Source organism: Amyelois transitella, chromosome W, assembly GCF_032362555.1.
Source record: "Amyelois transitella isolate CPQ chromosome W, ilAmyTran1.1, whole genome shotgun sequence".
In the NCBI taxonomy this organism is placed as follows: Eukaryota; Metazoa; Arthropoda; class Insecta; order Lepidoptera; family Pyralidae; genus Amyelois; species Amyelois transitella.
Genome location: NC_083536.1, coordinates 12,067,243 through 12,082,093, shown reverse-complemented (window position 1 = coordinate 12,082,093; position 14,851 = coordinate 12,067,243). Strand labels below are relative to the sequence as shown.

At 35.3% G+C, this 14,851-nt stretch overlaps 1 protein-coding gene and 1 pseudogene across 1 annotated transcript; one reads left to right on the top strand and one right to left on the bottom strand.

Moving 5' to 3' along the window:
• Positions 1 to 446: 446 nt before the first annotated feature.
• Positions 447 to 3,278, bottom strand: LOC132904216 (uncharacterized; annotated as a pseudogene).
• A 2,325-nt stretch (positions 3,279 to 5,603) lies between these two features.
• On the top strand, positions 5,604 to 6,410 carry LOC132904215 (uncharacterized). Its single transcript, XM_060954133.1, has one exon. The coding sequence runs from the start codon at positions 5,604 to 5,606 to the stop codon at positions 6,408 to 6,410; it is 807 nt and encodes a 268-aa protein (XP_060810116.1).
• The last annotated feature ends 8,441 nt before the right edge of the window (positions 6,411 to 14,851 follow it).

Genomic DNA, 14,851 nt, shown 5'->3' with positions numbered 1-14,851 from the left:
TTATTTTTGTCTTTAGTTTCAATAAAAGGGCCTAAATGATCAAGATGAAGTGTATGGAATGGTTGTGCATACTTTGGCAAGGGGTACAGCTCACCTTCCTTAGGACCGCTTTTGTTCTTATAATAGATGCAGTTAAGGCAGTTTTTTATGTACTTTTTTATAACGTGACGCATTTTAGGAAACCAATACTGATGACCTATTCGTTCAATGGTTTTATCTACTGAAAAATGACCTAAGTCGTCGTGGTTACATCTTATAACTTGCCAAATATATTTTTTTGGGACCACCCAACGTCGACCACGTGATGTCCTTCTATAAATTTTACTACCTAGCAGTTCATATTTATCAAAAATATCTTTGTTATTATCAATATCTCCTGATTCTAAAATAGATTTAATTTGTTGTATTTTAGGGTCCTGTAGCTGAACCGTTAGCAACCAGTCTGCTTAAGTTATTGACAATATGATCTCGCTTTCGGATTTTTCTCCGGATGGCACGGGGTTTCTGCTTAGCGCGTCCACGTGCTGCATTCGAGACCCTTCGCGATGAACAATATCATATGAGAATTCTTGAGTAGATAATACCCACCGTGCTACCCGGGGAATAATCTCCTTTTTTGTCAACGCGTACCGGACTGCATTACAGTCAGTAATTATTTTGAAAGGTGATCCTAACAGGTATAGCCTAAACTTTTGCAGGGAACAGACAATGGCCAATAATTCTAATTCAAAAGAATGATACTTTTTTTCGTCTTCCGTTGTCTGCCTGCTATAATAATGCACAGGTTTCTCTCCTTCGTTTGTTACTTGCACAAGTATTCCGGCAATACCATCCCTACTGGCATCCGTATATAAAATGTTTTCCTTGCTCGGATCAAAAATTGACAAAACACTATCCGAAGTCAACTTGACTTTTAGTGATTGGAAAGCTTGTTCTTCGGCAGTGCCCCAAACCCATTCAGTGTCTTTTTTTAATAATTTTGTCAAAGGCGCAGAAATCATGGCGCAATTTTTAATAAACTTTCTAAAATAACTGGTCAAGCCTAGAAATTGGCGGAGTTGGTGCACTGTCTTAGGAGTTGAAAAATTTTTCACAGCGTCTAATTTGGTTTCGTTTGGCATAACACAATCCTGTTTTATTTTATATCCCAAAAACTCTATTTCTGTTTTGAAAAAAATGGCATTTCTTTATATTAAGTGTTAACCCGTTGTTTTTGAAAATTTGCAATACCTTTTCTAATAATTTTATATTCTCTTCGACCGTTTTTGTAACTAAATAAACGTCATCCAAATATAAAATAACGTTCTCGAATCTTAAATTGCCCAAAACCTTATTCATCATTTGTTGAAAACAGGATGGTGCATTTGCCAAACCAAACGGAAGCCTCAAAAACTCATAATGCCCGTCCTCAGTAATAAACGCAGTTTTTTCGATAGATTGTTCTTTTTCGCTCATCATAATTTGGTAGTAGCCACTTTTTAAATCCAAGCAAGTAAAATATTTACAGCCCTGCAACCTATCAACCAAATCCTCGATGCGTGGCATCGGGTACTTATCCATAACAGTAATTTTATTTAGCTGCCGATAATCAATACAGAGCCTTTTCTCACCATTTTTTTTGCTGACAAGCAACGCAGGACTAGCATACGGAAAATGGCTTTCTCTTATGATATTATTATCCAGCAGCTCATTTACCATTTCGCGTATGACTTTCCTATCCGAATGTGAGGCTCTATAGGGTCTGCATTGAATCGGTTGAGAAGTAATCAAATTAATTACCATTTTATGGTCATGAACTCTGCCTAACTCTTTTACGTTCGTTGCAATGCAATCACTATATTTATGGAGAAGGCTCATTAACTCATTTTGATAATTATTGCAATCGACTTCAAGGTCGGTTAAAAAGTTACAAAATTCAGTAAATGTTTTTGCATAATCGAATTTAAGAACATTCCCTATACGCGAGTACATTAGGTCAGGCCGTTTGGTCACATTCCTTCCTATGAGAATCTCACAATCCACTAAATCATCAATAATATAAAGGTCCACATTTTCCAAAGAAACAGAATCAATTTTTAAATTAACAGTTACCTTGTGACAAACTGATTTTACATTCTATTTTGAAAATCCTTGCAAATGAACGGGGGAGGGTAATTTTATGTACTGTAAAGATTTTGTTTTTGCTAAGGAATCCGATATTAAAGAGCAACTACTACCCGTATCAATCATCGTAATTGAAGTCGTTAATGCACACAGTTTTAACAAACTTGTTTCGTGAGTTTGACATTGACACTGCCTTAGTTTCTTGTTTTTCCGATTTTAATGCGTTTTGTTTATGATAACACACAGCTTCTAAATGACCGCGTTTGCCACAAAATGCACATTTATTAGATTCACATTGATTCCTTTTATGATTACCACCACACAAATAACATTTAATAGGTGTATAGATACTGTGTTTGGCTAGAGTCATGTTTAGTGGGTATATTTTGGTTTGAAATCGTCGCGGAAGGTAGGGTAGACGTTGAAGGAGTGGGTGTTTGTGTCATGGACAAGCTAGTTGGTTTATTTATATTATTATCTCGCATATTTATATTGGTTTGCTTTAATACTTTTGATTTATAAATACGGCCATGTAAAAAGCTAGCTAAGCTATCGCAAGTGGCAAAATTGCTCGCTTCGACTGACGCGCCTAAACTGCTATCACCTAAGTTTCCAATAATTATAGAAATTATATCTTGTTCCGAGAATCCTAATGAGAGGCGATCGATTTTGCATTTTTGGTCAAAGTAAAACTCATATAACGACTGATGTTCAGATGGTTTCTTATCTATTATTTCTTTTAGTAATTCGAACATGTTACGACGAATTTGAAAACTTGATGCTAATTTATTTTTCCAATCTCCCCATAGCCAAGAAGGCCATTGATTTTCAGTACGTAATAATGAATCATACCAGACTTTTGCCGACCCTTTCAATTTATTTAGAGCTTGATATCGAATCATTTCGTCCGACCATGCAAACGTTTGAGAGTAAGACTGGATAATACTAAGCCATGCATTTATATCATCTTTAAGGGGGTCAAATTCGGGAATTATATTATTCAAAGTGAAATTGTTATTTGAGCTTACAGTTGGGGTATCAGCCTTACGTGATACCCTCTTCCTTTGTTTTCGTGGCGGTGATGGAGTCCTGGCACTGCTCGTAGTACTAGAACTCGAAGTAGAGCGTGCCCTTTTCCTAGACTGCCGCTTTTTCTGCTTCCTTCGCCTTCCCATGATGCGCAGGTCACATCACACTTCTGATGTTAGGAAATTATAACACGGGCGATAACTGAGTAAGTAGAACTTTATTAACTCACTATTAATTCAACTATATGACAATATTTCGTGAGGAGCAAGTTCACAGTACGAAGTCTGACAAAGCAATGAATCTCGGGCGACTGCGCGGTCACTTCGTTAGCTCGCCACAGTAGCGCCCTCTTCGTAAATCGTCACCGTTGTATTTTTGACTTCCGGCTCGATGCAGTGGCGCCATCTTTTTCAATTTTTCGAAGTCAACAGCCGCCGGATATCACGATTGCCAACATATACAAAAACATCAAAACCTAGACCAGAACTCTTCAAATACTATCAGCATATCAAGGGTGAACATCAATACTTTGATGACATTATCGATGTTATTCAGACATCTAGAAAAAAAATATGTAAGTCTAGGCAATCAGAACTTTTCTTTTTTACATAGAACAGGAACATACTTATACACAAACATCAAAATCTAGACCAGAACTCTAACAAAACTATCAGCATATCAAGGGTGAACATCCATACTTTGATGAAATTATCGATGTTGATGTTATTAAGACATCTAGAAAAAAATTATTCTGTAAGTCAAGGCAATCAGAACTCTTCTATTTTACAAAGAACAGGTACGGTAAAACCTCCAATCATCGACACTTTAACGCACGAACTCTAGTATTTTTACAATATTTGTTTTATTTTTATAATTTTATCATATTTTGAAACTTTGAGTAAAATTTTAGGGTATTTTGCATGATATATTAAAGTAGAAATGAATATGATATAAAAATTTACAAGATATACCAATATAGATTTATGGTATTTTTGGCCTAAAAGTCGACTGCAGAAATCCATTTACCGACAACCGGTTTTCGACATGTTCCAATAATCGAGATCTAGTAATCGACATGTTCTATTTATGGACACCCAATATTTAACGGTCTATTAATCGTGCACCCAGCTGAAAATTTTCAAATGGTAGCTTTAAACCGAAAAAAAATATGAGCAATAAACCTTACTCACCTCCTTAGTGATTTCACTAATAAAACTGGCTTTCCGTTAAAAACTTCTGCCGGTCGATATTTAAAGGTCAACCATTTTTTATCAAAATAACCGAATGTAGAAAGTGACACTTGCAATAAGAGCTGGATGAACCTTGTGTATAACCTATGCTTCGTTTACGTTCAAATACACAACATTAGTATATCCTTTTTTTATTTTACTTTTTATGTGTCGATCATTGGTGGTCTGTCGGACATTGGATACTTAACGTTATAAACCTGTACAAAACATCAAAACCTAGACCAGAACTTTTACAATACTATCAGCATATCAAGGGTGAACATCAATACTTTGATGAAATTATCGATGTTATTAAAACATCTAGAAAAAAAATATTCTGTAAGTCAAGGCAATCAGAACTCTTCTGTTTTACATAGAACAGGTATATATCTATACACAAACATCAAAACCTAGACCAGAACTCTTACAATACTATCAGCATATCAAGGGTGAACATGCATACTTTGATGAAATTATCGATGTTATTAAAACATCTAAAAAAAAATATTCTGTAAGCCTAGGCAATCAGAACTCTTCTGTTTTAAAAAGAACAAATATATGCCTATACAAAAACATCAAAACCTCGACCCGAACTCTTATAATACTATCAGCATATCAAGGGTAAACATCCATACTTTGATGAAATTATCGATGTTATTAAAACATCTAGAAAAAAAATATTCTGTAAGCCTAGGCAATCAGAACTTTTCTTTTTTACATAGAACAGGAATATACCTATACACAAATATCAAAATCTAGACCAGAACTCTAACAAAACTATCAGCATATCAAGGGTCAACATCCATACTTTGATGAAATTATCGATGTTATTAAGACATCTAGAAAAAAATACTTTGTAAGTCTAGGTAATCAGAACTCTTCTGTTTTACCTAAAACATTAACAGATCTATACAAAAACAGCAAAATGTGATCCAGAACTCTCATAATTCTATCAGCATATCAAGGGTGAACATCAATACTTTGATGAAATTATCGATGTTATTAAAACATCTAGAAAAACACAAGTTGTTCCAATTTAAATTTATTTATTAATTATTTTAAATTCACTATTTTACCTTGCAATACTGTTATCTTGCTTCCCTTAGTGCAGTTATTCTGGGGTATTATAATCCATAAGCCATATGCACTAATTAGCATATAATAAAGCACTCACTGTCGGCTTGCACAACACTTTCTCACTGCCTACTATTTTCATCACTTCACATCTGTAAATCCCACAAGATGACCTCCTTAGAAGCCGTCCAACAGATCCAGAAATCTCTCCAGACCGATCTACTGCGGAGAATGACTGAATTTGAGAACCAGCTGAAGATGTCAAAGGAGCCAGCATCACTCAACAAGCTCTGGGAAGACTACAGTAAGTTTAAGAGTGATGTCCGTGATATCATGCAGCTTCTCCAACAACAGCTTGAGGAGTTAGTCAGATCCGTAGACAATATTGAGATGAGGCATCGGAGAAGATGTTTACTGTTTGGAGGCATCAAGGAAGCTGAAAATGGCGCAAATGAAGATGCTTCTGCAGTAATCTCCGCCATCCTAGGCGAAAGGTTTCATATGGAGGGGATCTCGTCTAGTTCTTTTGAAGCGTGTCATAGAATGGGATCAAAGAACAATAGCCGTCCCAGGCCAATTCTTGTGCGTTTTGTTTGTCCTACCATAAAGAACACTGTATGGCGTAAGAAGACAGTCCTCAAAGGAACGACGACAGTAGTTTCCGAGTTCCTCACCCGTCGTCGGCAGGCTCTGTTCACCGAGGCTCGTAGGCGATTCGGCATGACCAAATGCTGGACATTCGATGGTTCCATTTTTGTTAAACCACCCTCGGGGAAGCCCATCAACATAAATGCACTGGAGGATCTAGATCAGGCCGGAAATGCATTTGCGGAAACTGCACCTGTTGCTTTCTCATCTGGGACTGGGGTGGTTTTAAAACAACATCGCCAACATCCCCCCAAGACGTGCGAAGTTGCACCTGGGTCTGGTGACAGACAGCAGCGAGTGAAACGAGCGGCTACCAAACTTAAGTAGTAAATTGCTTTAATTACGTACTTATTCAATTATTTTTTTCTCTTTTTGGTAAATATTACTATTTCCTGTAGGTAGTTGTTTATTCAGTGTTGTATAGTTTGTTTACATTTTTCGCCATAGCTACCTACCTACTTTGTTTTGTACGTTAACTGTCACGGGCTGTCAGTGTCATTTGTGAATGACATTGACATTTTGGTAATATTGATTTTTTAAACTGTTGACGTGACGTAATTTTTGTGTAAGCCGGCAGACCAATGCTGAATTTGGCTTTTATTTATTTTTAAATTAAATTAGATTTACATATATATATATATATATTTTTATTTATTAATATTTATATTATTATAACATTATTATGGATGATTCTTTTCATACTGCTTGTAGTGATAATGACTCCACATTTCACGACAGTGATTCACTTCACACTCTTTTAAATAATGACCTGTTACCTGTCAAAAAGTATTTTAATGTATGCCATATAAATGCACAGAGTGTACCAGCACATTATTCAAGTCTTCTGGATCTTGCTTCCGTTGAACACCTTGATGCAATTCTGATCTCTGAAACTTGGCTTAACTCTAGTTTGAACTCATCTTTTTTTACAGTTCCAGGATTTATAATCATAAGGAATGATCGAGGTATTGGTCGAGGCGGTGGTGTGGCCATATACTTACGTAGCCATTTTCCGTATAAGTTACTGAGCAAATCCACTTATTCGCACACTGCATCCCCGGAGTACCTCTTTTTAGAAGTGGAAGTAAATCGGGTAAAATTGTTTCTTGGGGTTTTTTACTCCGCCCCCAATGTTTCTCGTTCTAATCTCTATTCTTGTTTCGAATCAGCCTTGGAGCCTTTTGTTGCTTTTCACTCTCATTTCTTATTGCTCGGCGATTTTAATCATAACATGTTAGACGACTCCCTCTCTTCGAAGTTTCTTCAACTCTCTAATTCGTTCAACCTTTCTGTTCTCCACCTTAACGCTACGCATCAGAATCTACATACTGATGACACTTGGCTTGACCTTATTTTAACATCTTCAATCTCTGATGTCCTTCTACACGGTCAATATCCGGCCCCTGAGTTCTCACGTCATGACCTTATCTATGCGTCATACAACATTCATACTAGGAAACACAAGCCTGCTGCTGTGTTGATGCGCAATTATGCTAGACTCAACAAGGAAGCCCTCTGTGTAGACGCCGCTGGCACTGACTGGAGCACGATCGTGGCAGCCGACTCCATAAATGAGAAGGTAAGCCTATTGAATGAGACCATTGTTACACTCTTTGATCGTCATGCCCCACTTCGTATGGTTAAACTTAAAAGACCACCATGTCCATGGATCACTCTGGGAGTTCGAATGGCTATGAGAAAGCGCAATAAAGCATTCAGCAAGTTTAAGCGCGATCGCTCAGAGATTAACTGGACTTTCTACAAAGAGGCAAGAAATCGTTGCAACCAGATGGTAAGATCTGCTAAACGTCATTACTTTCATGACCATATATCCAATTTATCCGCGGCCGACACCTGGAAGTTTCTCAAAAGTCTTGGGTTTGGTAAAAGTGTATCCAAGGCTCTTAACCTTCCTTTCTCCTCTGATGATATCAATACTCACTTTTCGTCTGCCTCCTGCCTTGATGATACTACTAGAACACAAACCATTTCTAATATTACTTCTATGCCACTCCTTCTTTTCGAGTCTTTTTCTTTCTCTTTGGTATCTTCTGACGATGTGCGCAAAGCCTTACTTTCCATTAAATCTAAGGCTGTTGGTCATGATGCTATTAGTCATCAAATGGTTTTGCTCCTTCTTGATTTCATTCTCCCTGTTCTTACCCATATAATAAACTTTTCGCTAAGTACGGGAGCATTCCCTTCCTTGTGGCGTAAAGCTTTTGTGCTGCCCTTGCCAAAAATCACCAACCCCACTTCATTAAGCGACCTTCGGCCCATTTCTATTTTGCCTTATTTTTCAAAAGTTCTAGAAATACTTGCTCTATCCCAATTATCTTCCCTCGTCATGTCCAACAGCCTGCTTAGCCATTTTCAGTCTGGATTCCGCCTTGGTCATAGCACCAGTACTGCCCTGCTCAAGGTTACTGAGGACATTAGAGTTGGTATGGACCACGGTAAGATAACTGTGCTTGTCCTTATTGATTTCTCCAACGCATTCAACACAGTTGACTACGAGGTCCTGCTAGCGCTTATGTCACTCTATAATCTCTCCACGACCGTCCTAGATTGGCTGTCATCCTATCTCCGCGGTCGACAACAAGCTGTCCGCCTCGACCAGACCCTTTCTTCGTGGCGAGATCTGTCTTCTGGTGTCCCTCAGGGTGGAATCCTGTCTCCACTACTCTTCTCTATTTTCATTGATTCCCTTACAACTCGACTTTCCACTTCTTACCATCTATATGCTGACGATCTTCAACTTTACCATTCATGCGATGCTAACGATATTAACTCAGCTGTAGCGCTGTTAAATAATGATCTGTATCACATTGCTGAGTGGTCGAAAGAGTTTGGTATCTTTGTGAACCCGAAAAAGTGTCAGGCTATCATTGTGGGTAGTTCTGGGCAACTTAGCAAGTTAAATTGTGAAACTGTGTCTCCTATTAAATTTGGTCATAATAATATTCCTTTCTGCCCTAGCGTCAAAGATCTTGGGTTGCATATTGACCCCACTTTCAGCTGGGTAAATCAAGTTACCGAAGTAAGTCGCAAAGTAACTGGTACGCTTCGTTCTCTTTACAGATTTAAAAATTTCCTCCCTCAGAACACCAAAAAATTACTCTGTCAATCTCTTATCCTATCTTTAATTGACTATGCAGATGTATGTTACTGTGACTTGAACCAGCAACTTGTCTTAAAGCTGGATAGACTAGCCAACAATTGCATTCGTTTCATATTTGGTTTACGAAAATATGACCATGTCTCCTCCTTTCGTTCTCAGCTTGGTTGGCTGCCTATTCCTCTTCGTCGCAAAGCTAGAATCCTATCCATGCTGTATACAATTCTCAACGACCCTTGTGCTCCAGATTATCTTAAATCGAAGTTCCCACTTTTAAGCGCTACACACGCTCGATCTCTTCGCTCTTCTGAAAACCTTCTTCTGGCCACTCCTGCTCACCGCCTGGGATTCATGTCGAATTCATTCCAAGTGCAAGCCATCAGATTGTGGAATTCTCTTCCTGAATCTATTCGGAAGGCGCCTAATAGATTTGCATTCAGGGAGCAAGTCCACGATCTTCTTTTTGACCAGTAGATTTCCTTAAACTTTACACAATCATCCAATGTATGTAGTATATGTATGTTTATTTTATATGGAGTATATATATATATATATATATATAGTCATACTTATGTTTGTAATATATTATATGCAAGTGTATTAAGTAACCTATTATTATTTATATTTATATAATTTTTTTTTTTTACCGTTATCGCACTACCCGTACTTCCATCTCAGTTTGGTCCAAAGGTTCGACTGGCAGAGAATGCCTTGTGGCATTAAGTCCACCTGTTGTACATTTTACGTGCATGAAGTTTAAATAAATAAATAAATAAATAAAAAAAAAATATTCTGTAAGCCTAGGCAATCAGAACTCTTCTGTTTTAATAAGCACAGGAATATACCTATACAAAAACATCAAAACCTAGACCAGAACTCTTACAATACTATCAGCATATTAAGGATGAACATCAATACTTTGATGAAATTATCGATGTCATTATGATATCTACAAAAAAAATATTTAAGTCTAGGCAATCAGAACTTTTCTTTTTTACATAGAACAGAAAAATACCTATACACAAACATCAAAATCTAGACCAGAACTCTCATAATACTATCGGCATATCAAGGGTGAACATCAATACTTTGATGAAATTATCGATGTTATTAAAACATCTAGAAAAAAAATATTCTGTAAGCCTAGGCAATCAGAACTCTTCTGTTTTAAAAAGAACAGGTATATGCCTATACAAAAACATAAAAACCTAGACCCGAACTCTTATAATACTATCAGCATATCAAGGGTAAACATCCATACTTTGATGAAATTATCGGTGTTATTAAAACATCTAGAAAAAAAATATTCTGTAAACCTAGGCAATCAGAACTCTTCTGTTTTAGAAAGAACTGGAACATACCTATACACAAACATCAAAACCAAGACTAGTACTCTTATAATACTATCAGCATATTAAGGGTGAACATCAATACTTTGATGAAATTATCGATGTTATTAAGACATCTAGAAAAAAATACTTTGTAAGTCTAGGTAATCAGAACTCTTCTGTTTTACCTAGAACATTAACAGATCTATATAAAAATAGCAAAATGTGATCCAGAACTCTCATAATACTATCGGCATATCAAGGGTGAACATCAATACTTTGATGAAATTATCGATGTTATTAAAACATCTAGAAAAAAAATATTCTGTAAGCCTAGGCAATCAGAACTCTTCTGTTTTACAAAGCACAGGAATATACCTATACAAAAACATCAAAACCTAGACCAGAACTCTTACAATACTATCAGCATATTAAGGGTGAACATCAATAATTGATGTTGCGCGCTGCCCGCCCGCCTGCGAGCATACTAAGAAAGTGGCTCCTGTGTCATTTATTTTTAAACGCTAGAAAGTGACTTTGTTTATAAGTTATTTTTAGCTATTATTGTGTTTAAAATCTTGACTAATAATATGTGAAACTCTTAATCATAAATGTGAAGAATTATATAGTAGAATGAATAATTAAACAATTCAAATAGTGACAGTGAACAAAGAAATACAGTGAGTAAGCGAAGTGATGACTAATGGATTGACATCGCGACGACCGATGTTATTACCTTATTTGGTCACAAAAATCACAACTCTCAATTAGCGTACTGAACACTTTAAGAAATTCGCCCGCCTACGTCAGACACAGTTTGGCTCCGCCGTACATAGCGCGCCTGGCACTCGAGGGACTAGAGATCGCATCTCACCGCAGGCAGGGAAACAAATATTATTCTTCTAATTTTACTCAACATATACATATATAATATTTTTACTTATTTTGTTTTATCAAAATGAGTGAAAATATAACAATAAGAAAAAAAAAAACGCGATTCCGACGAATTCCTTTGATGGTATAGAAAGTTTTCAAAACTGCAGTTTATATTCAACGCATACAGAATTAGCAAGGAGTCTACCAGACTTATCAACGTTGAACTCAAGTGAATTAAATGAGCATAAAAACACGATTAAAACACTAGAATCTGAACTTGTATGTGCGCACAATGAAATAGATAAACTAAATTTAGAAAATTTGGAATTAAAAAAACAATTGTCCGAACGTGATTTAAAAATTAAAGAACTTACGCATATATGCTCGTCCAGCGCCTACAAAGAGAGCTTATCATTAAGAAAGAAAGCGCTTAGTTCTATAAAAAAGAAATTGAATTTTTGTAGCAATCACGAAACAACAGTCAATAAAGGAAGAAGCCTAAATGTAACCAGCACGCCACTTTTGCAGATGGGGACTCACAATAAAATAAATCAAGAAACACAAACAAACCACAGTGTAATAGAACAACCAAAATTGTCAAATTCTTCTTCTTCTCCAGTCAAAAATCTTCATATACAACGAAAAAATAGAATTTGGGTATATGGAAGCCAACTAGTAACTGGAATTGGAGTCTTACTGTCTGATATGCGAGATCTCACTAACTATAAACGATACACTGTATCCTGTCTATCGAAACCATATGCTGCTTCTTCAGAAATAATGAAAGGATGCACCAACATTATGCAAATGAAGAAAAGGGACAAAATAGTAATTTCAATAGGAGAAAATGATACTAATCCTTTACAAACAGTGTGTGAATTGTATAACACACTTAAATTAATAACTGATTATGATGTAATAATTTTAAGCGTAATTAAAAATAGATTTTTGAATGTTAATTTGTTAAACAATGAAATAAAACTGGTATGTGAACAATTTTCTAACTGTAAGTTTTTAGATTTACCTCTAAGAAGTAACAAAGGTTATACACTGCCTGCTTTACAAAGTATGATCTGTCAAAAGATTAATTTTGTGATAGATTGTTTGGACTATGATTATAAATTTTTAAACTTTAATAAAAAAAACATGACATTTAATAATTTTAGTATTAATAAAAATGCTACTTGTATTGACAATTATTCCAAATGCCGAAAAGGAACAATACCATATTATTTTAAACGTGTAGATAAAAAAAATAGTTTCAATAGTCAGTGCTTAGATACCTCAGCAAATAAACTAGACACAATATATAAAAAGGCACTATACCGTATTATTTTGCAAAAACGTATATTAGAGGAAAAAATAATTCACAATCCACAGATTCAAAAAATAAAAATTCTGACAATAACACAGTACCCAAGCAGTTTTTTCTTTAGACTTTTGCACCAAAATATTGCGGGAATAATATCAAAAAAAGAAATATTTACGTTGGCGCTTGATGAACTTGACAAATCGGATAAATTGCCAGATATAATTTGTCTTACTGAGTCTTTTGTGAAGTCAGGATGTGAAGATAACGTCATTATAAATGGCTATACACTTGAAGCATCCTTCTCTAGGATAGAAAAGGAAAGAGGGGGAGTTTGCTTACTAGTTGCAAATGAACTAGATTTCAGAAAAGTTAGAGAATTCGATAAATTAGCTCAAAAAAATACATTTGAATGCTGTGCCATTGAGGTTTTAAATTTTAATATTATTGTTATTGGTTTGTATCGTATACCAGTCACAAAAAACCTAAGTACGTTTTTCGATAAACTAGAATTAATGCTATTCACAATAACAAAAAAGTTTTGTAAAAAAAAAATTATTATATTAGGTGACATAAATATTAATACTTTAAAGGATACAATTTACTCACAAAGACTGAAAGATATTGTGAAAAATAATAATTTGATTCTACATATTGGTTAACCTACGCGGCAGTCATCGTGTATTGATCATATTATAAGCAATATAAAAAAGGCGAATGGTTCAACAATTCCCCTATGTCTATCAGACCATCTCAAATGCTAACTATACCATTAAAACAGCTCAAATGTTAACTATACCATTAAAAAACAAAAACATTGAGTCTAAATGTAATTTCTTAATAAAAAGAGATTATAGTCTGGAAAACATAATTAAATTTCGGGGCTACCTTAAAAGCATTTCCTGGAATAACGTTTTCGATGAAAATGATTTTAATAGGGCATTCAATGAGTTTCATGATTTATTTTGTTTATTATATAAATTATGCTTTCCTGAAATTAAAATTAAGATAAATAAAAACACAGGTATTAATTGGATATCCAAGGGTTTACGTCAATGTTGTAAGACAAATAGAAAATTAAGATATAATTACTATAAGAATAAGTCCGACCATAATAAAATGAAATATAAAAAATTCTCCAAATTGTTAAAACAATGTCTTATATTTGCCAGAAAAAATACAAATAATAAAATATTGTCTAGGAGTAACTATGTATGTAAAACGTCTTGGAACATCATAAAAAACGAAACATCGCAGCCTACCAAACAGCAAAATATTAAAATGATATCCCACTTAAACAAAACTTATAGTGATCCTACTGACATTGCAAATATTTTTAACAACCATTTTATTGACATTACAGAAAAATCAAATATTGACATGAAAAAACCAAAAGACATGATAGGACTCCGAAATTCAATTTATTTAAAACCCTTTGAGGTGTATGAAATAGAAACTATAATTCTCTCATTAAATAACACCAAAGCAGTGGGCTATGACGGCATATCAACACTAGTTCTTAAATGCTGTTGTGAGGAAATAGGTTCTATTTTGACTTATCTAGTGGGAATGTAATTTTTTTTTTTTTTTTTTTTATTTATTTCACAATATACTACTCTGTCAAGAAAGTAGCAGGAAAAGATCAATAATACACAAACTGTTTGTTATTCATCCAAATTTATTTTATCACCTTCAAAATATGCTCCTTTAGAAACGATACACTTACGCCAACGAATAATCCAATCATCAAAACATTTTTTAAACGCTGTTTCCAGAATTGAGGTCAGTTCTCGCCGCGAATTCTCTTTTATGTCTTCTACCGATTGAAAACGGGTGCCACGAAGTGGTAATTTGAGTTTAGGAAAAAGAAAAAAGTCGGCTGGAGCCATATCTGGTGAATATGGTGGTTGCTCGATGGTATTTGTTGAGTGTTTGGTTAAAAATTCGTTCACAATGATGGCCTTGTGCGAAGGTGCATTATCATGGTGCAAAATCCAAGAATTTTCTTTCCACAAATCTGGCCTTTTTCGTCGGATTTGCTCTCTTAAACGCCGCATAACACTCAAATAATATTTCTTATTTACCGTTTGACCTTCCGGCAAGAATTCCGAGTGCACAACACCGCGATAGTCAAAGA